Source organism: Siphateles boraxobius, unplaced genomic scaffold (assembly GCF_051911475.1).
Source record: "Siphateles boraxobius isolate OS27281-9 unplaced genomic scaffold, OSU_SipBor_1 76, whole genome shotgun sequence".
Classification (NCBI taxonomy): domain Eukaryota; kingdom Metazoa; phylum Chordata; class Actinopteri; order Cypriniformes; family Leuciscidae; genus Siphateles; species Siphateles boraxobius.
In genome coordinates this window covers 2995264-3021775 of record NW_027509204.1, presented here as the reverse complement: position 1 = coordinate 3021775, position 26512 = coordinate 2995264, and the positions used below count along the sequence as shown (strand labels likewise).

At 37.4% G+C, this 26512-nt stretch overlaps 1 protein-coding gene across 1 annotated transcript; it reads left to right on the top strand.

Annotated features, from left to right (window-relative positions):
- The first annotated feature begins 935 nt into the window (after positions 1-935).
- Positions 936-26512, top strand: LOC143724578 (uncharacterized). The gene is made up of 21 exons (XM_077217744.1): positions 936-1078; positions 3034-3070; positions 3359-3476; positions 3654-3816; positions 7455-7641; positions 7810-7899; positions 8866-8982; positions 10328-10444; positions 12170-12286; positions 13252-13368; positions 14904-15020; positions 15796-15912; positions 16688-16804; positions 17770-17886; positions 19938-20039; positions 20149-20214; positions 20505-20633; positions 20908-22894; positions 23004-23060; positions 26009-26092; positions 26298-26512. Exons 2-21 carry the CDS (start codon positions 3056-3058, stop codon positions 26510-26512), a joined length of 4149 nt encoding a protein of 1382 aa, XP_077073859.1. The 5' UTR covers positions 936-1078; positions 3034-3055.

The following is a 26512-nucleotide window of genomic DNA, read 5'->3' as shown; positions in this document are numbered from 1 at the left end:
TATTTGGATTGGGAACAAGACAAAAATCACTGTTATCACTGTAAAGCTGCTTTGAAACAATCTATATTGTTAAAAGCGCTGTATAAATGAAGGTGACTTGACTAATGTGGCCACGCCTTAAGAATAGTTACTGATACAACATTGGAGAGATCAATGTTTTGCATATGTTGTTATTGATGGAATACCCAGTGGGTCTATAGTGGGATCTCCTGGTAAACATTGTTGTGAACGTCCACCACTGACCACAGAAATCTGGGTGTAAATGTGGTCTGTGGAGCAAAGCTTGACACCACAAGATGAACATAAACACCCCACAACTGGGGTTTCTGTTGAACTGGTGATAGTCACATGGGCCCATGAGGTGATCATGGCTGGACAATATCACATGTCTGTCCAGGGCATTGTCTGTCATAACATGATCTGCCCATTACATACTAAGCCATTTACACACACACTCATTATTATACACAGTTGCTGGTGTTGTTTCAAAACTTTTCATAATGAGATGGTCTCCATTACCAATATGAGACACGATTTCCGAAACAAAAACTGAATGACTGTGTGTGTGTGTGTGTGTGTGTGTGTGTGTTTGTTTTTATCACTTCGTGGGGACCGCAACATGACAGCACACTCACGGTGTGGGGCCCTAAAAACGGTGTGGGGCCATTTTGCTGGACCCCACAAGGATTCTCATTGGAATGAATAGAAAATGCTTTGCTGATATGTCTAGTGCAGAACTGAGTTTTGGCCCACAAGTGATGAAAAAAAAAAAATGTGTTTGAGTGTGCTATGATTTTGCTCAGTACTGCCCCCTTAACTCGCTTAATGGTAGTGCACTCTCACACACTTACGCACACTATAAACCAATGAAAGGCAAGCTTGTTTGTCACGTGGGTCAGTACACACGGCATACAGTACATCTTTTGAAGTGAAGTGTCGTGATGATGACGACGTTGGATGGGTTGGATGTCGTGTTGAGGACGTTGGATACCATGACGTTTACAGGATAATTGGCGGTCGGAAGGTTCCACGAGGGAAAAATGTCAACGCGGGAATAATCTCTAAATTGGAATATAAGGTAATTCACCGAATAACACGTTTGTGACACCTATGCTTATGAATAATGACGAAAGCAATAACCTAGATTACGTTAAAAAACATTTGCAGTAATTTATTTTATAGAAAGTAGATAAGTAACTTTGCCAACGTTAGCGTTATTATCACTAGCTAACATTTGAACCACCAAAAGTCCCTAGTTCCTGGGTAACGTTAACGTTTCTGCGGTCAAAACGGGCCAATACTAACGTTATAGCCGTGGCTTTCGTTAGTGTTAGTAGCCTTTAGCTAACATTTTAACTTATTAGTAGCCTACTGGTTTTCGTTAGCGCCATTACCCCGTGGGTCGGTAATGGCGGCGGCGCGAATGTCTCGCATTTTTTCTTATCAGTGCAAAAGAAAATCAAATAACTCTGTCGATTCTTGTCATACAGGCAAGTGTTATACATCAAACTGCATACAAACTGCTAAATGTCTTTTATTTGTGTACACTCATTATAAAAACATGTCGTTTTTTTCGTAAAATAAAGAAAATAATCATGTGCATTCTGTCGTCTCTCTCAATATGAAGTTCATTTTGAAACGTGACGCAGAATGTTCTCTAACTCGGTGAATGCTTGCCACACATACATGAAACTTATTTCTTCACGAAGTTTGAAGTCTCCATTTTTAAATGTAAATCATATCAAAACAAATATTCTCTGTTTAAGTAATCCGTATGAAAGAAAATGTACAGTTTGAACGTATTAGCCTTGGCATTCGTTAGTTTTTTATCTTAGCCGCTTGTTAGCATTATTGTCTTACTAGCCGCAAGCTAGCATTATAACTGTAGCTTACTGTCTGCCTGCTAGTGTTATTAACGTTAGCTTACTACGTAGCTAGGGTCTAACATTACTAAATATTGAGTTATTGAAAAAAATATTGCTCTTAAAGACCATATCAATTGACCATGATGGCATTGGCATTAAATTTGTCTACTTGTCCTTCAGACAAGCAATATTACTCTCCCGTGTCATGACGAAACCAGAATATATGGTTAAACAGAAAAGTTAGCTCCATAAAAACATGCTTGTTATTTGGGATAGCACAAAGGTCGTTGGCCGGGAAATTAAGGCCATCTAGAAAAATTAATAGCCAACTCAATTTCATGTCTCAGCCCATAAAAACAAACACACACACACACATCCTTGTTTTTGTTACTTTGTGAGACCCCATGACTGGGACATCACTTGTGGGATCCACCCTTTCTAGAAGAGGTACGCTTTTTAAAAAAAATCAGCCAAGATCAGAACACATTCTTAAACCCATATCTCACTTGATATTCTGAAAATTAAGAACTTTTTCACAAGTGGGCTGTCATGAAATTGGCAGTTTCTATTAAAAGCACCAATTAAATTCAATGTGAAGCAAAATAAAATTTACAACATCTGCAAGTCACTAAAATTATTGTGCAATATGTTTGACAAAACTTTAAAGTAAAAAAATTAGAAAATCATCATACCCTGTCAAAATCGTTACCTTTTGTCACATTATACACCCTGGAAATTAAAATAAAATAAACCTACATTTTGCCAGCTGTATTTACACATTTAAATCTAGTCTACACATAAAAATAAAATAGCGTTTACAAAAATTCAGAACAATTATTTAAATTTAATTAGTGAAATTACCTGGTTTGGATAAGTGATCAGCCCCTTAGAATAACCAATATAAAATTGCTCCGGTACAACCGGTTACTTTTTGGATCACACACCATTCTAATTTTTTTTTTATTTGTATACTTGTTCCGGACAAGTGGACAAGCACTAATGTCAGTCCCGGATGATTCAGATTTTTGCAGAGGTCTTTAAACAGTGGTATGGAAAAAAAAAAATGTTTTTAAAAATAGTGATTTGAGGATGGTCATTCTGTGAGTCACATCAGATTAAATGTTTCAACTGCACAAAAATAATTTTTAACAAGTTTTTTTGTCAACAGGTTTGAAGTAATTGCCCTGGCAATGCAGATGCACAAGGTAAATACTGTTCAAGTAGTTGCTGTATTGAGTAGTTGAATGACAAAATACAGTATACTGTCTTTGTGTATTCTTTTGAGTAACTTTACTTGCTGAAAAAGTATTTTTATTCTTGTAAAATAGGCAACTCGCAGTGAGAATCAATCTCAAACTTCTATGCATACACAATGGAGTTGCATAAAGTTCCTGGAATATCTAATTTGGTCTAACTAATTTGTTTTTTGGTGTATCACATAATTGTGATAATTCGTTATAGCCTAAATAGTGCAATTAAATTATTCGGCACAGGAGGAAGTAATTCGGAAGAGGTTGCGACTAAAACCGGAAGGTGTAGCACTGCAGTATGTGCGTAGTGCCACAGACAACACGTGCTGTTTGGAGGCACGACACATAAATCCAATAAAAGGCAAGTTTAATATGAAATATTTTACAAAATATTTGATTTACCACAATTCTGGATTATTTATGTATATTTTTGTACAATGAATTTAGATAGCCTTTATCGTCAATAATAGTGGTTACACAGTGCACTTGCATTTTTGCCACATCAGATGTGAGATCTTTATGCATTTTATGTTGATAGGTCGTGGAGTGTTTGCCCTGTCCCCATTTCTAAAAGGGGATTTTGTTGTGGAGTACCGAGGAGAAAGGATAGACTCTGCTGAGTCTCAAGCTAGGAGGAAGAAGTATCATCCATCACAGGCAGTTTTTATGTTTGACTTCTACTGGCATGGCAAACAATGGTGGTAAGAATCTAGTCCGCATTCAAACAGGTTACTTTTTCAATAGCGTACATTAGTGGTCGACCGATATTGTTTTTTTGATGGCTGATGCCGATATCTTAGAAAGCAGGGTGGCCGATATTTTATATACGTGTGGGCTGTGTATCACCAACAATATCACGATACGATGCGCATCACGATACTAAAGCCACGCTACGTATCACGATATGGATTAGTGCTGTGCGTGCGATATACCGGTTCATACCGAAAACCGGTGTATATTTTTGTTATGATATTAATTTTTAATATACCGCCATACCGATGTATTTAATTACGCAACGTTCGGAACGACCGTTATGCTGCGCGACACTGTTTCAGACAGTGACACCTTCCTTTACAATGTTGCACTTCTAGCGAGGCGAGGGTGAAGCAGTGCTCTGGTGTGACGATACAGGGAAGATGGATGCTGCAGAACTATGGCCTTATTTTCCTGTCAAATGTCGAGAGCGCACTATTGTAGCGCGAAAGTACATTAATATAATGCGCGAGCGCGAAACTCTCTGCTCGCACACGGAAGATAACACGCTGCTCTTGTAAGAATAGGTCTATTTCCTCTGGGCTCGCTCAGAGAATCCTGCACTTAAAACGTGTTCAGTGCAATCGCGAATCTCTCCTCTTCCCCAGATAACAAGTTTAGGTTATAAGAACGTTTTCATTACGTTCCCATTAAGTTATAAAAACGTTATTTCTAAAACGTAGTTTTTTAGATGTTGTATTAACGCTCTTGCTTGGTTATAAGAACATCATTCAAACGTCATTAGAACGTTCAATTCTCCTGTTATATAAACGTTGTATTAACGTTATTTCCTGGTTATAAGAACGTTATTAGAATGTTAAGAAATAACAATTTTAGGTTATACTGGGCGCTATTCTATTCTACAATATTCACTAATGACAGTAAAATAGACTATCCTAAGACCATCCTAAGTCAGTTTACTGCAGTAATTCCTCTCTCAACCAGTAGAAAATGCTTAGAACACCTGATTATGCATGAAAAAAAAAAAAAAACGTCATAAACCGGCATTATTTTTGGAGAAAAAAAACGTGATATAAATTTTTGGTCAAACCGCCCAGCACTAATATGGATCAATTTGGAGTTTATTAACAGTAATATGTTAATTGAATAACCAGTATTATAACCAGTTGTGATAACTGAAGAACAATTTAGTTTTTGTCATTAAAAAGATATTATTAAAATTGATGTTAATTCAGCGAGCGAAAAAAACTGCATTTACCTCCTGTTTTCGGTCGAAGTCCACAATAGTCGATTGTCGAGTTCATGCGCGTTCTCTTGCATTGCTTAGTTACCAATGATCGTGCCCGTGAACTCGACAATCGACTATTGTGGACTTCGACCGAAAACAGGAGGTAAATGCAGTTTTTTTCGCTCGCTGAATTAACATCAATTTTATTAATATCTTTCACATCTACTGCAGTCAGATTCACCGTGTTCACTCTAAATAAACTCACTCACATGGCTGTGCACTTGTAATGACACATCAAGGATGCTAAGAGGCTAAACGCAGGTTTAACTTGCTTGCCCCATTGAAGTCAACAGGGTGCACATTTTAAAAAGAGGATGACACCGATTTTTGTCGTTGTTCTCTGTACTGACAGCACTCCAAATGTACAAAAAAATTAGCTCAATGTTAAAATTGACCGGAGTTCTCCTTTAAGTGTTGGAATGTGCACCAAAAAAAGTCATTTCTTCTACGTTGAATTCATTTTAAATCCACGCACACTTTACGAGTGAATTTATCCGAAAATTGTTACGGAGGCAGTGATATACGACACGATTTTACGACCTGCTGAATTCTGAAAAATCGCACGTACCAAAAACCCTGATAAAAACTCTGCTCTCTCAGACTGGGGAATCAGTGACCAAATTGGTGACAATGATCCACTTACTACAGTCTCAAACCAGGACAATTCTACGGTTGTTGTGGTTATGTCGTTATTTCGACATAATATGTGTGCGTTCAACAATCAAGATTTGCATTTGTTCTATAAATATTTTATATAAATAAGAGTCTTCATTTTCTTTTCTGACATGGCCTACTCCAGTTCTTGTTAAAACACACTACGTGCAAATTCTGTGCATTTTGGGCACTTTTAAATCCTTTTTTTTGTCCATTAAAAGTGTGCTTTCACTTTAATTGAGCATGAGCAGCGCAGCAAAAATAGACACGGTGGCGAAACCGCTTCACTGCTGCTCCCGCGCTGCTCCTGCTCCCGGTGTGTATGCACTCATTGATTAACATGCAAGCCGAAAAAAATACACACCGCTCACACTTGCGGTGTAAAATGGCCATAATTCACGAGGTTTCCTACATGTGCATTCCGTGTGCACATGTGATACTGATGTTGCGCGACGTTAATCATGCAGCGCCCGAGTGCATTTGACCGGCATAAAATCGGCATATGTCAGACTGACCGGCCGGAAGCTGCTCATGGCCGATCACGTGAAAATCTGCCGGTTCCGGTCACACGCCGGTCAATAGGTGCATCTCTTATGAGACAGTGGGCAACTGGCACAGCATATTTTAAAATTAAGGATTTAAAGTGTTTCGATCGCGTCTCCTGTGAAGCTGATCTTCTGTTCGCATTCACTCGCACGCATCGTCACTCACAGTAACACGTTTATGCAGCTACAGATGCACACTTCACAAGAGACCACAGCTGGATTCGATTAAATCTGCAAGGTTTGTGAAATTAAATGTTTATTAGATATTCAGAGATTTGTTTAAATGATGTAGATGCGCATTTGCTGAATGTTGACGGTAAATGAGAAAGTATTTTAGCCTGATTGTTTGCCTTTTCTGTTACAAATAATATAAAAGCAAACACTTTACTTTTTCACATACAAATATTTTTTTTTTTTTTTTTTTAACCAGTTCTGTCTAACAAAGTATTTGATATGACTGACAGAGATGGTAAACTAATGAAGAACGGTCACGGAGAATGTGAGTAAGTGCTGTGTGTTCAGGTGGTGCGTTCTCTTCTCAGCTGCCCGGCAAAATAAGTCAGGAGCATCGTCAAAATAATTATTGCGCCTGCTGCTTATATGGTACGGCAGCAAAGTTCCTTGATTATTACGCAGGAATGAGAGTATAGTTCCTAGCTATATCGACCTAGAAAATCGCAAATTTTCATTTTCCGTCAGTCTTAGGTCACAATGTAACTACAGAAGAGGCAAGATTTAAATGGGAAAAATATCGAAACTCTTAGGTCATTTTTTTTTTTGCGAGAGATGCTAATGGTCTAATTCGATTCAATGATCGATGCTAAGCTATGCTAAAAGTGCTACCATCGGCTGAAAGGATTTGAAAACGGTAAAACTGTTTAACTCTAGGGGAGTTGAAAAATGTGGCGTGTTCCTTAAACGAATCCTTCTCCCTCTCGCTGGTCTATGTGTTCCGGGACCTTTGAATTTACAAAATAAGCACTGCTATACATACCACAAGAAATTCAGGATTTGATTCAACCACACACAAAAATCTTGTGACCTTGATCTCAAGCTTATGTTGAGCTATAGAAAGGGCTTTATTCTTTTAGGTCCTCTAAATTATTTGTATTTATCATTTGTTTTTGGCTTCTTTTAGCATTGATGCTGCTGTGGAAAATTCATCATTAGGGAGGCTGGTCAATGATGCTCATTTTAATCCTAACTGCCGGATGAAAAAAATTGTTGCAGACGGAAAGCCACATCTAGTCCTGTTTGCTTTACAAAACATAGAGAGAGGAGATGAACTCACATATGATTATGGAGGAAGTGATTGGCCTTGGAGGGTAAGGTATACTATATTACAACGTATAGGTTAAAAAAATGTTACTTAGAATTTTGTTGTCATCTTTTCCATTGTAATATTACAACAGGTACTAACTTTCCTAGCAGAGTTGGACAACTATTGGTTGCTTTAGCAATGATTAAAGAATTGACTGTAATCCATGTTTTAGGTTTATGAAAACACCAACCAGGAACTGATGGAAAGTTCCAACACAAGGGTCCCAGACATCAATGAGGTTTCCCCTACTTCAATTCTGAAGGTGAGTCTTGTTTGGTGAACACGCCAATACACTTTCACCATTCAAGAGGGAAGCAGCACTCATATTCTAGATTAATGTTACTTATCTTTTACAGGGGCACAAGTTAGTTTTTTGTATTTGCTTCAGTGTTTGTGTAGTTTAAAAAACACTTTCCTGGTTCACCCTTGTGGGAACCATGTATGACATTTGGGGTAAAAATCTTCTTTAAAATGTTTAATTCCTATTCATTGTTCTTTTAATGTGAAAAAAAATCACTTTAATTGTTGTCTTTTTTAGTATTGCCCAAAATAGAGTTCGTCCATCACTTGGTCATATGTTAGTGTATAAGTACATGTTTATACACACATACACTGGTCAACCCTTGTGGGGTCCGAATATCAATATGGCTGATAAAAGTCTTCTAGATTTCTTATTTCCTATCCATTTTGTCGTTGTAACATGAAACAATCCTTTTAATTGGATTTGCTTTTGGTAATGACAGAGTTCGTCCATCACTTGGTCATATGTTAGTGTATAAGTACATGTTTATACACACATACACTGGTCTACCCTTGTGGGGTCCGAATATCAATATGGCTGATAAAAGTCTTCTAGATTTCTTATTTCCTATTCATTTTGTCGTTGTAACATGAAACAATCCTTTTAATTGGATTTGCTTTTGGTAATGACAGAGTTCGTCCATCACTTGATCATATGTTAGTGTATGAGTACATGTTTATACACACATACACTGGTCTACCCTTGTGGGGTCCGAATATCAATATGGCTGATAAAAGTCTTCTAGATTGTTCAATGTTCTGTTAAAAATCAATGCATTGAATTGCATTGTCTTTTGATGATTAAACGCATCTGATTTTGCACATGAATTTGTCATGTGTGTTTTAATGAGTACAAACATATTGTTGTTCATGAGTTTATTGCTTTAGGGTTTGATTTCACAATTATTTAATGTAATTCATGTTACAGGTTGATGGTGAGCATTCTACCAATGTGGCCTTTGAACACAGCGACCAGAAACTGATGGAAAGTTCCAACACAAGGGTCCAAGACATCAATGAGGTTTCCCCTACTTCAATTCTGAAGGTGAGTCTTGTTTGGTGAACACGCCAATACACTTTCACCATTCAAGAGGGAAGCAGCACTCATATTCTAGATTAATGTTACTTATCTTGTACAGGGGCACAAGTTAGTTTTTTGTATTTGCTTCAGTGTTTGTGTAGTTTAAAAAACACTTTCCTGGTTCACCCTTGTGGGAACCATGTATGACATTTGGGGTAAAAATCTTCTTTAAAATGTTTCATTCCTATTCATTGTTCTTGTAATGTGAAAAAAATCACTTTAATTGTTGTCTTTTTTAGTATTGCCCAAAACAGAGTTCGTCCATCACTTGGTCATATGTTAGTGTATAAGTACATGTTTATACACACATACACTGGTCAACCCTTGTGGGGTCCGAATATCAATATGGCTGATAAAAGTCTTCTAGATTTCTTATTTCCTATCCATTTTGTCGTTGTAACATGAAACAATCCTTTTAATTGGATTTGCTTTTGGTAATGACAGAGTTCGTCCATCACTTGATCATATGTTAGTGTATGAGTACATGTTTATACACACATACACTGGTCTACCCTTGTGGGGTCCGAATATCAATATGGCTGATAAAAGTCTTCTAGATTTCTTATTTCCTATCCATTTTGTCGTTGTAACATGAAACAATCCTTTTAATTGGATTTGCTTTTGGTAATGACAGAGTTCGTCCATCACTTGATCATATGTTAGTGTATGAGTACATGTTTATACACACATACACTGGTCTACCCTTGTGGGGTCCGAATATCAATATGGCTGATAAAAGTCTTCTAGATTTCTTATTTCCTATCCATTTTGTCGTTGTAACATGAAACAATCCTTTTAATTGGATTTGCTTTTGGTAATGACAGAGTTCGTCCATCACTTGGTCATATGTTAGTGTATAAGTACATGTTTATACACGCATACACTGGTCTACCCTTGTGGGGTCCGAATATCAATATGGCTGATAAAAGTCTTCTAGATTTCTTATTTCCTATCCATTTTGTCGTTGTAACATGAAACAATCCTTTTAATTGGATTTGCTTTTGGTAATGACAGAGTTCGTCCATCACTTGATCATATGTTAGTGTATGAGTACATGTTTATACACACATACACTGGTCTACCCTTGTGGGGTCCGAATATCAATATGGCTGATAAAAGTCTTCTAGATTGTTCAATGTTCTGTTAAAAATCAATGCATTGAATTGCATTGTCTTTTGATGATTAAACGCATCTGATTTTGCACATGAATTGGTCATGTGTGTTTTAATGAGTACAAAGATATTGTTGTTCATGAGTTTATTGCTTTAGGGTTTGATTTCACAATTATCTAATGTAATTCATGTTACAGGTTGATGGTGAGCATTTTACCAATGTGGCCTTTGAACACAGCGACCAGAAACTGATGGAAAGTTCCAACACAAGGGTCCAAGACATCAATGAGGTTTCCCCTACTTCAATTCTGAAGGTGAGTCTTGTTTGGTGAACACGCCAATACACTTTCACCATTCCAGAGGGAAGCAGCACTCCTATTCTAGATTAATGTTACTTATCTTGTACAGGGGCACAAGTTAGTTTTTTGTATTTGCTTCAGTGTTTGTGTAGTTTAAAAAACACTTTCCTGGTTCACCCTTGTGGGAACCATGTATGACATTTGGGGTAAAAATCTTCTTTAAAATGTTTCATTCCTATTCATTGTTCTTGTAATGTGAAAAAAATCACTTTAATTGTTGTCTTTTTTAGTATTGCCCAAAACATAGTTCGTCCATCACTTGGTCATATGTTAGTGTATAAGTACATGTTTATACACACATACACTGGTCAACCCTTGTGGGGTCCGAATATCAATATGGCTGATAAAAGTCTTCTAGATTTCTTATTTCCTATTCATTTTGTTGTTGTAACATGAAACAATCCTTTTAATTGGATTTGCTTTTGGTAATGACAGAGTTCGTCCATCACTTGATCATATGTTAGTGTATGAGTACATGTTTATACACACATACACTGGTCTACCCTTGTGGGGTCCGAATATCAATATGGCTGATAAAAGTCTTCTAGATTTCTTATTTCCTATTCATTTTGTTGTTGTAACATGAAACAATCCTTTTAATTGGATTTGCTTTTGGTAATGACAGAGTTCGTCCATCACTTGATCATATGTTAGTGTATGAGTACATGTTTATACACACATACACTGGTCTACCCTTGTGGGGTTCGAATATCAATATGGCTGATAAAAGTCTTCTAGATTTCTTATTTCCTATTCATTTTGTCGTTGTAACATGAAACAATCCTTTTAATTGGATTTGCTTTTGGTAATGACAGAGATCGTCCATCACTTGGTCATATATTAGTGTATAAGTACATGTTTATACACACATACACTGGTCAACCCTTGTGGGGTCCGAATATCAATATGGCTGATAAAAGTCTTCTAGATTTCTTATTTCCTATTCATTTTGTCGTTGTAACATGAAACAATCCTTTTAATTGGATTTGCTTTTGGTAATGACAGAGTTCGTCCATCACTTGGTCATATGTTAGTGTATGAGTACATGTTTATACACACATACACTGGTCAACCCTTGTGGGGTCCGAATATCAATATGGCTGATAAAAGTCTTCTAGATTTCTTATTTCCTATCCATTTTGTCGTTGTAACATGAAACAATCCTTTTAATTGGATTTGCTTTTGGTAATGACAGAGTTCGTCCATCACTTGATCATATGTTAGTGTATAAGTACATGTTTATACACACATACACTGGTCAACCCTTGTGGGGTCCGAATATCAATATGGCTGATAAAAGTCTTCTAGATTTCTTATTTCCTATCCATTTTGTCGTTGTAACATGAAACAATCCTTTTAATTGGATTTGCTTTTGGTAATGACAGAGTTCGTCCATCACTTGATCATATGTTAGTGTATGAGTACATGTTTATACACACATACACTGGTCTACCCTTGTGGGGTCCGAATATCAATATGGCTGATAAAAGTCTTCTAGATTGTTCAATGTTCTGTTAAAAATCAATGCATTGAATTGCATTGTCTTTTGATGATTAAACGCATCTGATTTTGCACATGAATTGGTCATGTGTGTTTTAATGAGTACAAAGATATTGTTGTTCATGAGTTTATTGCTTTAGGGTTTGATTTCACAATTATCTAATGTAATTCATGTTACAGGTTGATGGTGAGCATTCTACCAATGTGGCCTTTGAACACAGCGACCAGGAACTGATGGAAAGTTCCAACACAAGGGTCCAAGACATCAATGAGGTTTCCCCTACTTCAATTCTGAAGGTGAGTCTTGTTTGGTGAACACGCCAATACACTTTCAACATTCAAGAGGGAAGCAGCACTCATATTCTAGATTAATGTTACTTTTCTTGTACAGGGGCACAAGTTAGTTTTTTGTATTTGCTTCAGTGTTTGTGTAGTTTAAAAAACACTTTCCTGGTTCACCCTTGTGGGAACCATGTATGACATTTGGGGTAAAAATCTTCTTTAAATTGTTTAATTCCTATTCATTGTTCTTGTAATGTGAAAAAAATCACTTTAATTGTTGTCTTTTTTAGTATTGCCCAATACAGAGTTCGTCCATCACTTGGTCATATGTTAGTGTATAAGTACATGTTTATACACACATACACTGGTCTACCCTTGTGGGGTCCGAATATCAATATGGCTGATAAAAGTCTTCTAGATTTCTTATTTCCTATCCATTTTGTCGTTGTAACATGAAACAATCCTTTTAATTGGATTTGCTTTTGGTAATGACAGAGTTCGTCCATCACTTGATCATATGTTAGTGTATGAGTACATGTTTATACACACATACACTGGTCTACCCTTGTGGGGTCCGAATATCAATATGGCTGATAAAAGTCTTCTAGATTTCTTATTTCCTATCCATTTTGTCGTTGTAACATGAAACAATCCTTTTAATTGGATTTGCTTTTGGTAATGACAGAGTTCGTCCATCACTTGATCATATGTTAGTGTATGAGTACATGTTTATACACACATACACTGGTCTACCCTTGTGGGGTCCGAATATCAATATGGCTGATAAAAGTCTTCTAGATTGTTCAATGTTCTGTTAAAAATCAATGCATTGAATTGCATTGTCTTTTGATGATTAAACGCATCTGATTTTGCACATGAATTGGTCATGTGTGTTTTAATGAGTACAAAGATATTGTTGTTCATGAGTTTATTGCTTTAGGGTTTGATTTCACAATTATCTAATGTAATTCATGTTACAGGTTGATGGTGAGCATTTTACCAATGTGGCCTTTGAACACAGCGACCAGGAACTGATGGAAAGTTCCAACACAAGGGTCCAAGACATCAATGAGGTTTCCCCTACTTCAATTCTGAAGGTGAGTCTTGTTTGGTGAACACGCCAATACACTTTCACCATTCCAGAGGGAAGCAGCACTCATATTCTAGATTAATGTTACTTATCTTGTACAGGGGCACAAGTTAGTTTTTTGTATTTGCTTCAGTGTTTGTGTAGTTTAAAAAACACTTTCCTGGTTCACCCTTGTGGGAACCATGTATGACATTTGGGGTAAAAATCTTCTTTAAAATGTTTCATTCCTATTCATTGTTCTTGTAATGTGAAAAAAATCACTTTAATTGTTGTCTTTTTTAGTATTGCCCAAAACAGAGTTCGTCCATCACTTGGTCATATGTTAGTGTATAAGTACATGTTTATACACACATACACTGGTCAACCCTTGTGGGGTCCGAATATCAATATGGCTGATAAAAGTCTTCTAGATTTCTTATTTCCTATTCATTTTGTTGTTGTAACATGAAACAATCCTTTTAATTGGATTTGCTTTTGGTAATGACAGAGTTCGTCCATCACTTGATCATATGTTAGTGTATGAGTACATGTTTATACACACATACACTGGTCTACCCTTGTGGGGTCCGAATATCAATATGGCTGATAAAAGTCTTCTAGATTTCTTATTTCCTATTCATTTTGTCGTTGTAACATGAAACAATCCTTTTAATTGGATTTGCTTTTGGTAATGACAGAGATCGTCCATCACTTGGTCATATATTAGTGTATAAGTACATGTTTATACACACATACACTGGTCAACCCTTGTGGGGTCCGAATATCAATATGGCTGATAAAAGTCTTCTAGATTTCTTATTTCCTATTCATTTTGTCGTTGTAACATGAAACAATCCTTTTAATTGGATTTGCTTTTGGTAATGACAGAGTTCGTCCATCACTTGATCATATGTTAGTGTATGAGTACATGTTTATACACACATACACTGGTCAACCCTTGTGGGGTCCGAATATCAATATGGCTGATAAAAGTCTTCTAGATTTCTTATTTCCTATCCATTTTGTCGTTGTAACATGAAACAATCCTTTTAATTGGATTTGCTTTTGGTAATGACAGAGATCGTCCATCACTTGGTCATATATTAGTGTATAAGTACATGTTTATACACACATACACTGGTCAACCCTTGTGGGGTCCGAATATCAATATGGCTGATAAAAGTCTTCTAGATTTCTTATTTCCTATCCATTTTGTCGTTGTAACATGAAACAATCCTTTTAATTGGATTTGCTTTTGGTAATGACAGAGTTCGTCCATCACTTGATCATATGTTAGTGTATGAGTACATGTTTATACACACATACACTGGTCTACCCTTGTGGGGTCCGAATATCAATATGGCTGATAAAAGTCTTCTAGATTGTTCAATGTTCTGTTAAAAATCAATGCATTGAATTGCATTGTCTTTTGATGATTAAACGCATCTGATTTTGCACATGAATTGGTCATGTGTGTTTTAATGAGTACAAAGATATTGTTGTTCATGAGTTTATTGCTTTAGGGTTTGATTTCACAATTATCTAATGTAATTCATGTTACAGGTTGATGGTGAGCATTCTACCAATGTGGCCTTTGAACACAGCGACCAGGAACTGATGGAAAGTTCCAACACAAGGGTCCAAGACATCAATGAGGTTTCCCCTACTTCAATTCTGAAGGTGAGTCTTGTTTGGTGAACACGCCAATACACTTTCAACATTCAAGAGGGAAGCAGCACTCATATTCTAGATTAATGTTACTTATCTTGTACAGGGGCACAAGTTAGTTTTTTGTATTTGCTTCAGTGTTTGTGTAGTTTAAAAAACACTTTCCTGGTTCACCCTTGTGGGAACCATGTATGACATTTGGGGTAAAAATCTTCTTTAAAATGTTTCATTCCTATTCATTGTTCTTGTAATGTGAAAAAAATCACTTTAATTGTTGTCTTTTTTAGTATTGCCCAAAACAGAGTTCGTCCATCACTTGGTCATATGTTAGTGTATAAGTACATGTTTATACACACATACACTGGTCAACCCTTGTGGGGTCCGAATATCAATATGGCTGATAAAAGTCTTCTAGATTTCTTATTTCCTATTCATTTTGTTGTTGTAACATGAAACAATCCTTTTCATTGGATTTGCTTTTGGTAATGACAGAGTTCGTCCATCACTTGATCATATGTTAGTGTATAAGTACATGTTTATACACACATACACTGGTCTACCCTTGTGGGGTCCGAATATCAATATGGCTGATAAAAGTCTTCTAGATTGTTCAATGTTCTGTTAAAAATCAATGCATTGAATTGCATTGTCTTTTGATGATTAAACGCATCTGATTTTGCACATGAATTTGTCATGTGTGTTTTAATGAGTACAAACATATTGTTGTTCATGAGTTTATTGCTTTAGGGTTTGATTACACAATTATTTAATGTAATTCATGTTACAGGTTGATGGTGAGCATTTTACCAATGTGGCCTTTGAACACAGCGACCAGGAACTGATGGAAAGTTCCAACACAAGGGTCCAAGACATCAATGAGGTTTCCCCTACTTCAATTCTGAAGGTGAGTCTTGTTTGGTGAACACGCCAATACACTTTCACCATTCCAGAGGGAAGCAGCACTCATATTCTAGATTAATGTTACTTATCTTGTACAGGGGCACAAGTTAGTTTTTTGTATTTGCTTCAGTGTTTGTGTAGTTTAAAAAACACTTTCCTGGTTCACCCTTGTGGGAACCATGTATGACATTTGGGGTAAAAATCTTCTTTAAAATGTTTCATTCCTATTCATTGTTCTTGTAATGTGAAAAAAATCACTTTAATTGTTGTCTTTTTTAGTATTGCCCAAAACAGAGTTCGTCCATCACTTGGTCATATATTAGTGTATAAGTACATGTTTATACACACATACACTGGTCTACCCTTGTGGGGTCCGAATATCAATATGGCTGATAAAAGTCTTCTAGATTTCTTATTTCCTATTCATTTTGTCGTTGTAACATGACACAATCCTTTTAATTGGATTTGCTTTTGGTAATGACAGAGTTCGTCCATCACTTGATCATATGTTAGTGTATGAGTACATGTTTATACACGCATACACTGGTCTACCCTTGTGGGGTCCGAATATCAATATGGCTGATAAAAGTCTTCTAGATTGTTCAATGTTCTGTTAAAAATCAATGCATTGTATTGCATTGTCTTTTGATGATTAAACGCATCTGATTTTGCACATGAATTTGTCATGTGTGTTTTAATGAGTACAAACATATTGTTGTTCATTAGTTTATTGCTTTAGGGTTTGATTTCACAATTATTTAATGTAATTCATGTTACAGGTTGATGGTGAGCATTTTACCAATGTGGCCTTTGAACACAGCGACCAGAAACTGATGGAAAGTTCCAACACAAGGGTCCAAGACATCAATGAGGTTTCCCCTACTTCAATTCTGAAGGTGAGTCTTGTTTGGTGAACACGCCAATACACTTTCACCATTCCAGAGGGAAGCAGCACTCATATTCTAGATTAATGTTACTTATCTTGTACAGGGGCACAAGTTAGTTTTTTGTATTTGCTTCAGTGTTTGTGTAGTTTAAAAAACACTTTCCTGGTTCACCCTTGTGGGAACCATGTATGACATTTGGGGTAAAAATCTTCTTTAAACTGTTTAATTCCTATTCATTGTTCTTGTAATGTGAAAAAAATCACTTTAATTGTTGTCTTTTTTAGTATTGCCCAAAACAGAGTTCGTCCATCACTTGGTCATATGTTAGTGTATGAGTACATGTTTATACACACATACACTGGTCTACCCTTGTGGGGTCCGAATATCAATATGGCTGATAAAAGTCTTCTAGATTTCTTATTTCCTATCCATTTTGTCGTTGTAACATGACACAATCCTTTTAATTGGATTTGCTTTTGGTAATGACAGAGTTCGTCCATCACTTGGTCATATGTTAGTGTATAAGTACATGTTTATACACACATACACTGGTCTACCCTTGTGGGGTCCGAATATCAATATGGCTGATAAAAGTCTTCTAGATTTCTTATTTCCTATCCATTTTGTCGTTGTAACATGAAACAATCCTTTTAATTGGATTTGCTTTTGGTAATGACAGAGTTCGTCCATCACTTGATCATATGTTAGTGTATGAGTACATGTTTATACACACATACACTGGTCTACCCTTGTGGGGTCCGAATATCAATATGGCTGATAAAAGTCTTCTAGATTGTTCAATGTTCTGTTAAAAATCAATGCATTGAATTGCATTGTCTTTTGATGATTAAACGCATCTGATTTTGCACATGAATTTGTCATGTGTGTTTTAATGAGTACAAACATATTGTTGTTCATGAGTTTATTGCTTTAGGGTTTGATTTCACAATTATTTAATGTAATTCATGTTACAGGTTGATGGTGAGCATTTTACCAATGTGGCCTTTGAACACAGCGACCAGAAACTGATGGAAAGTTCCAACACAAGGGTCCAAGACATCAATGAGGTTTCCCCTACTTCAATTCTGAAGGTGAGTCTCAGGGCTCTACACTAACCTTTTCCACTGGTGTTACTTGAGCTACTAACTTTTTTAATTTCTGGCTCAAAAATATGATTTGGTGTCACAAATGTTTTCGCTGCGTGCCTATGACCTAAATCCCATGAATGTCATTGTTGGTTGTTACTGACAGCATAGGAGATTTTCTATTAGGACAGTTATGGTGATTATTATTATTTTACATATATAATTATGTCACTTTTTCAATCATAAGCACATCTTTATTTTTGAGCATTAGAATACCGTATAACTTCAAATAATAGCCGTGTCCCAAACAGACGCCTGTCTCTTTTACACGCCTCGTGTGGCTGCAGATTTGGATAAATAAAGGCCAGTCTCAAATAGAGGCCTGGTCTGTTTTTTAGTTTCGGGTTGTATTTAATCTTCTAAAACCCGTCAGATCGTCTGTTTTAGCCAGTTATATGGTGCAGATTGCGCATGCAAGAGAGCCCTTCGCATTAGGGAGGGAGCTGTTTGCGCAAGCGAGGATCGCGGTGATGATGATGTTAGGGATGTGTCATTTGGGTCATTTTGTATCACATGATTGCAGTTGTTTTACAGGGTAGCCTTCTTTCTTTCTTGCTGATGTGTTTCGGGCAACAAGTTCATAGGCTCGATGAATATGTATAGGTGACACGCCACATCTATTACAACTCAAGGTATTATGAAATTCTCAATTAATTCTGTTAACGGACGGTCCGAGGTAAAGTGTTCAGACTGCGGACTTAGCAACGATTCTATTTAATTTTACAGTACAATCATAACATAGTACAGACATTATCTTAATTTCATAATGTCCTTAAACATAAAAATATTGCTGGGCATAAACTGAGAGTGTGCGTGTCCGGTGTGCGATACCTCGAGTTGTCCTAGACGCGGTGCTGCGCTTCTCGTCCGGTGTGCGACCACCTTAATTCTTACATTAACTGATTTGTTAAACACATTCGAATTATAAATAAAACGTGATATAATGTGGTAACCGCCTACGGTCATGCTTTCCGTCTATCAGCCCATGCTATTTGGATGGTTATCTCTAGGCCTACACTCAATGAACAACATCTCAACACAAAATTAAAGGCCTGCCTCATATAGACGCCTGTCTCAAATACAAGCCGGTGCATATCGGCGATTTGGGAAAATAGAAGCCTTGGCTATTATTTAAGTTATTATTAAAGGTATAGAGGAGGATTTTCCTTTTCCGGGTGGGTAGCCTATACTATTGGTCCACCTAAGTGTCAATCATTCTGGTGATATGTTTACGTAAGGCCGTCGTACGTGCTCGTCCCTATGTAGTTTTCGCTTTCTGCGCATGCACACTTTCAGGTGTATTATGTGTGATGAGTTACGGTTTCAGCCATTCCTTTGAAAATGGCTGAGGGTATGATAAGAAGAGAAAGGCCGCTGAATAGAGAAACAAGACCAGAGTTATTTTGGGTGAATATTTCACACGCTGGCGTGCGCTAAAAGCACAGGTTGGGCTTCACACTGATGACGCAGTCGCGAAGATTCTACTAGACAGGTAAAGTTTGTCATGCTATTTGGAGAAATCCATTTAAAATCACTGCTAGTAAAAGTTAATGTAAGCTATGATTAGCGATGCCAGACCTGGCACAAGTCATGCACCGCGTAGACACGTTAAACATCTCAATTTGTCTAGCCTTAGCCTTATGACCAAATGGTAAATGGTATCACACTGAAATATTCTAAAACCTTGTGTGTTCATTTTCGATAATTCCAATGTGTTCTCCATAGTATTTATTACACAAATGCAACAAGCTACTTCTCCATTGCATATCATGTCTCTCTCGTGCACACGTTTAATAGGCGTTACCTCTCGGGAGCAAATAGTGTTGCGCATGTGCATTTTTAAAAAAATTGGAGAGGGCGGATCTTCTCTAATATTCGGAAAGATCCTCCGCTATACCTTTAAGTTTTACGGTAATCCTAAATGTATAGATTTATAACCATTTTACAAGTTCTCTTTTTTGTAAAACATTTGTTATTGCAATTCTATATTCATACAGGTTACAAAGAAACCAATGAATTCTTTAGTTGACTACACAGACTCTGATGAAGTCAGCTCTGGACCAGATTTTTCTTCAGATTTACCATCTAGCAGCATACAGGTTGGTTTTTTCCGATTTGCTTTAAATGTTTCATTTATCTATTGTTTTCATTACAAAACTGCACTTTTAGTAGATGTCATGCTGTTTATAATTTGTTTCTCCTTTGTAGCATCTCAGTAGTAAAAGTACTGTGGAAAGAGAAAATGTGCCACAGTTTAGGACTAAAAGCACTCTGGTAAGGCAGGCAGCATTTTTACAGATAGTTGTTCTATTTATAGGCATGCTTGATCCCGATTTAGAATTATTCTCCATTAGTCAAGTCCAATGTTTTTATGTGGTGAAATTGTGTGAACATGCCATTTTACAAAACACCTGCCTCTTTGACAGCTTTGCTTTGTCATGTACATTTTAAACATGTACATGCTCTAGCTCTATATTTTTATTTGTAAATTATTCATGATTTCACCAAACAGAATTATTCCTCAGAATCTGTGAAATTGTAACATTTCATTCATTGTTTTTAAGATGGAGGAGACTCTTAATTGGTCTGAAGAGCTTTTTGACAGTCCAGAAAGTTTTGACTCAAGTACAGATGAGGAGGAAGATAACATACGTAAAATTGTGCCAAGACTTAGGAAGTCAAGAAACATTTTGGTAAGCACCCATAGTGCAAGGCATGATTTGTAAGAATGTATGTTCCTTGATTAGTGTTGTTTATGAAAATCTACACTTACTATGAAAATGTTTTATAATATGCATTACCCATGATCAGTGCAACAAATTGCATCAATAGCCAAGTTTCCATCCACTTGTCAATCGAATTATCAAATTGATTTGAGACATTTTAAGGTAATTTTTTTTTACTCCTGTTGTATTGGACAAACTTAGTTGTGTGTTGTGTAGCTTATTTGTTATTATGTTTTAATAGGGTAATCAGAAGATTTCTGTTGGATCTGAAAAACTAAGTGAATCAAGCCAGGACAGTGGAGAAGAATATGTTCCATCCACAAGTGGGGATAGTACAGATAGTAACATGAGCCAAGAACTATCATTAAAAAGTCGAGCTGATCCAACAGTTGGTTCTTCACTTCCATGCAAGCTCAAATTCAAGACACCTCTCAAAACCTCCAGAATTGCTGCTATTACACAAAGCCAACATAATGCTCCTGACAGCACCACATCAGGTAAAACAACAGTTGGCGATGCATCAGTACTTGTTCCTGCTGTCGTCAGAAAGAGCAATGGATCTCGAATGTACAACAAGCGACAGTACTGCCTATATTGTAGCTCAGCGGTCCAAAAAATATCTAGACACTTGGAGCGTGTTCACTTAAATGAGATTGAGGTTTCAAGAGCATTGAGTTTTCCAAAGGGATCCCATCAAAGGAAATTGCAGCTTGAATTTCTGAGAAACAAAGGAAACTTTGCACATAATGCTGAAGTAATAAAAACAGGGTCTGGAATTCTTGTTCCCTTTAAACAACCAAAAAAAAAGTGTGAGGGTCAAGACTTCCTTCACTGTGTGTACTGTCAAGGGTTGTTTATGAAAAGAGTGCTTTGGAGACACATGCAAAGCTGTAAATTCCAACCTAGCTGTGTTAAATCTAAACCTGGAAAAACTAGAGTCCAATCCCTCTGTGCTTTTGCTGAACCGGCACCCTCTGCGGTTAGTGAAAGTGTTTGGAAGATGGTGAACAACATGACACAAGATGATATCTCTCTTGAAGTAAAAAATGATCACTGCATCATGGAGTTTGGAAAACATCTATATAACAGGCTTGGAGCCGATGTCAGCAAGCATGAATATATTCGTCAAAAGTTGAGGGAGCTTGGTCGGCTGTGTTTACATGGTAGAGAGGTCACACCACTGCAAACTATCAAAGATTATGTCACACCAGAAAACTTCATGCTAGCAGTTACTGCAGTAAGACACACAGCGGGTTTCAACGAGGAAACTAGCAAATACAAAACCGCATCACTTGCTCTTAAGCTTGGACATGGACTGAAAAATGTGTCCATGCTCCTTGAAACCGATGCAATGATGAAAGGTGATAGTGATGGTGCAACAGCGGCTCGCTGCTTTCGTCAAGTGTATGATGCCAGGTGGAATGAGCTTATATCAGCCAAAGCCTTACAGGGCCTCACAGAGTCCAAGTGGAATTCCCCACAGCTGTTACCTTTTACAGAAGATGTAAAAACTCTGCATTGCTACCTGGATGACAAGCAGCGGCAGTTTTACAGTGACTTGAAATCAGAGTGCTCATCTTCCAACTGGGCTAACTTGACAAAAGTGACTCTGGCACAAGTCATTTTATTCAACAGGCGTAGAGAAGGGGAAGTCTCCAAAATGCTTGTTTCTACATTCATCCTAAGAGACCAATCAGAACCTCATGCAGATGTTAATGTAGCTCTCTCTGAGCTAGAGAAAAGTCTCTGCAAGCATTTTGTGAGACTTGAAATAAGAGGTAAGAGAGGGCGGAAGGTGCCTGTGCTCTTAACCCCTGCGATGGTGGATTCCCTTCATTTGCTTGTGGAGAAGAGAAGAGAATGTGGAGTGGCTGATAACAATTTGTACATGTTTGCAAGGCCATATGCAGTGTCCCACTACAGAGGGTCAGATTGCATTCGCTACTTTGTGAAAGCTTGTGGAGCCAAGAACCCTCTCTCACTCACCTCTACAAAGCTCAGGAAGCATGTTGCAACTCTCTCAAAGGTACTGAATCTCAATGACACCGAGCTTGACCAACTGGCAGATTTCCTTGGCCATGACATCAGGGTCCATCGCCAGTTCTATCGTTTACCTGAGGGCACTCTCCAGCTTGCGAAGATCAGCAAGATTCTCATGGCACTTGAGCAGGGGCGTTTATCAGAGTTTAAAGGAATGTCCCTAGATGATATCAACATCGCCCCAAATGGTACCAATGCCTTTTTATTAGACAAATATGAGAAAATGCAGATATTGTTTTTCCAGTACACTCTGAATAGCGCTGGGATGGCTTTGTTACCTGCCTTTTTTTATTTTAGAGACAATCCTGTGTGACAAAGAAATCCAAGAGGCCAGACAGGAGGAGAACATGCCAGGTATCTAATTCAATACTTGCTTTACTTGTAGATGCATGTCTGCTTCAGTTTTTCCTGTCTGAGGTATTTGCTTCCAGAAAGATATGATTTGAATTTGAATATGGTTGTTACTGCTCTTTTAACAGAATTTGGGTTATCAAAAAGGAATGTTCTCTTTCTTTATTAAAGTGTAAATTGCAGGTTAACCACCACAATCAATTAATGTGTAAATAAAGTGCTCAATATGTATATATTTAAACATTTCTGTCTTAAAATGCGTTAAAATAACATTTATTGGGGTTTCTTCAAAGGTAGCGTGTTTTTTACAGTAACTGTGACGTCATACCTAGGGGTGGGAATCTCTAGGCACCTCACGATTCGATTACGATTCAGAGGCCTGCGATTCGATTCTAAAGCGATTATCTGAATCTTCGTGTGTGTGTGAATATAAATACTTTGCTTTAAAAGTATAAAGTAATGCCCCATAAAGAATTAACGTACAATATATTTTATTAACATTGCAAAGAACCAACAGGAAAATAAATGTGTGCCTGAACTAGCAGCATACTTGTAGTAAATTAATAATATAACAACAACAGGTGTTCTGACGATTCATGCTACCCATCGAGATGTGCTACTTACCGGTTATGCGCATGTACAGACTCATTTTTCTTCTGCTTACCACGCCCACAAATCTATGCATCCTTGCTGTGGAGACTTGTAGGAAACTTTGACAGGTCAAAGATGAATATTTGATGATAATTTTTACTTTTCACACCGTTTTAAAAATAAAAACAGTACATTATACTGTACTCTTAACTTCGAATTTTATTATGATTTTATTTCATATAATAATATCATTTTTACTTGTTATATCAAATGTGATAATTGCTAGTTCATTTAAAATATCAAAATATGCCCCCCATACACTTACCCTGATTAAAATGAAAAAACGATGTCATAATATTGTGAGATTTACACCATTATGGAAACAATAGAGAATGAATCAACATTATCTGTGATCGATTCGCTTTTGGGTAGCATTTTTCGACAAGGCAGCAGAAATCGTCTGAACACCGGTACAGCCCAGAGCCATAGAGAGAAACGGCTCCGGTACAGCCGAGTGTTTTTCCTCCTCTGGGTGGAAACGTGTCATATGGCTTCTCATATTTGTCGTGTTGCTGAAATATTTTAGTTTTATTCTACAAAGCTTACAACTAGTGTGGCTCTTGTCCAGCTCCTTTCCCCCTTCAACTTCATAGAAGCCAAAATATTTCCACACGTCAGCTTTTAACGAGGAGGGTGTTTGGATTTCGCGCTCAGCCATCGCGTCTCTGTTATGTGCGCACGCCACAGACAGACGGTCCGGGCACTGTACTTCCGCGCTTCAGAGTTCCGTCTTTTGCGTTCCGTCAATATTACGTCATTATAAATAGGCTACATATCTACAAAAAAATTTTTTTTTTTTTTTTGAAAATCGATTTTTGACATTTGTGAATCGATTCAGAATCGTCCACGTCCGCATCGCGATGCATCTAAGAATCGATTTTTTCCCCCACCCCTAGTCATACCAGGGAGTCGCAACCCATACTCTGCTAGAGTACCTCTGTTTTTGGCTTGACTATGGAGAACGAGGAGGTGGAAAACCATCAAATCTTTGATGGACCACAGCCTTATAATTTTGAACCAGTCAGGCGTGAGAGAGGGGAGGAAATTGCCAGAAACCATGGCCCTCAAAGAGTAATAAATGCTTGGTGTATGGAAAATGAGTGGAGGGTTGGTCAGGTGTCCTGGCGAGTAGCTAGAGCTAGCCTAGGTTAGCCCCTGGAGCTAACCCGGATAACATTAGGGAACAAGCCAAAGTCTTTTCAAAATCTTGCCGTCATGTAGAATAGCAAGGAGGGACAACGACTGAAGACATTATTTACTTACATGGTGTTAGTAACGTTAGTCCTAATCAGAGCTGTAGAGATGCACAGACACAATGGCGCTTTTGCTGGCATCTGCTGACAGAACGCGATATATTGCCTGTGCTAAAACGCTACTAATTAGCGATGCTCATTATCAGAAAGAAACAGAGACAGGTGTTTGTATGTGCTATGCCACCCAATGGAATCAGCAGTGGAGGTGTGCTGCCGTGAGGTGAACGCGTTTTGGAGTTTAGTGGAGAAGCTCGACCCGCGACCGGCAAATCTAACGTGCCTCACGCAGCATCCTGGTATTTTTTTACAGTCTATGGTTGGTTATGGCGCATGCCCGTTTGTTTTGCGAATAGCTTAATCTCATTTCCGGCAGGCCATGAAGCCAGCACACACGAGTATGTTTACAATTGAGTTATTTTATTCATAACGGCTGCTGAATCTAAAAAGAAAGCTTGCGTTAGACGCTTGCCGCTTGGAGTCCCTGATATGACGTCACGCCCAGCTTAGCGGAAGGGAGGGGGAGTGCTAAAAACCACTGTAAAAAGTACCAACTTTTCATATTATATTCAGCATTTTGGTATAAAAAACATACAAAACAATGGTGGGCGGTTCTTATCTTTAAGCACATTGCATTATCTCGTAAAAAAAATTAACCTGCAACTTACACTTTAAAGGATTAGTTCACTTTTTAAAAAACTTTTGCTGATAATTTACTCACCCCCATGTCATCCAAGATGTCCATGTCTTTCTTTCTTCAGTCGAAAAGAAATTAAGGTTTTTGATGAAAACATTCCAGGATTTTTCTCCTTATAATGGACTTCAGTGGGGACCAAACGGTTCAAGGTCCAAATGACAGTTTCAGTGCCGCTTCAAAGGGCTTTTTTTTAATAAAAATTTTAATATACATTTTCATTTCCAGGGTGTAATGTGACAAAAGATAAGGATTTCAACAGAGTATGATGATTTTCTATAGGCACTGTATACTTATGAAGACTACAAATCACAATAGGCTCACATGCAATATTTGTTATTTTTTTAATTAAACAGATTGTGTGGTGAGGTCACCCTTGTCACCCTTGCCACCCTTACCAAAGAACAAATCTCAAACGATCCAATTATCTCCAAAAAGTGGTGAGTGACTTGTGTGAATTATCTGATTAACTGAAACGGTGCTACTGTTCTCTAACAGTATTTGTAGTGAAGAACTCAGTTTAATGTAAAGGAATTGTTTTTACAGCTGATTCATTTATGGGTTTGGTTATTGGGTTGTGAGAATGCCAGCAAAACTTTATAAATTTGTCCTGATTTCAAGTTCAGTAATTTCATTCTCATTTAGGTCGCAAACCAATCAAGAAAAAGAATTGGCAGAAGGTGGAGGTTGATGCAGTTGAAAAACAGATGATGCACTTCATTGAAACCTGTCGTGTTCCAGGAAAGGCTGCCTGCGATTTGTGCCTCAAATCTGAGCCGGAAGCCCTAAAACAGAGGGACTGGTTGGCTATTAAATTTTACATAAAAAACCGTATATCTGCTCTGAAAAGAAAAATGTGA

Coding starts and splice junctions, on each gene's coding strand:
- LOC143724578 (XM_077217744.1), top strand. Junction 12,287..13,251: donor CCCCTACTTCAATTCTGAAG/GTGAGTCTTGTT, acceptor TTCATGTTACAG/GTTGATGGTGAGCATTTTAC. Junction 16,805..17,769: donor CCCCTACTTCAATTCTGAAG/GTGAGTCTTGTT, acceptor TTCATGTTACAG/GTTGATGGTGAGCATTTTAC.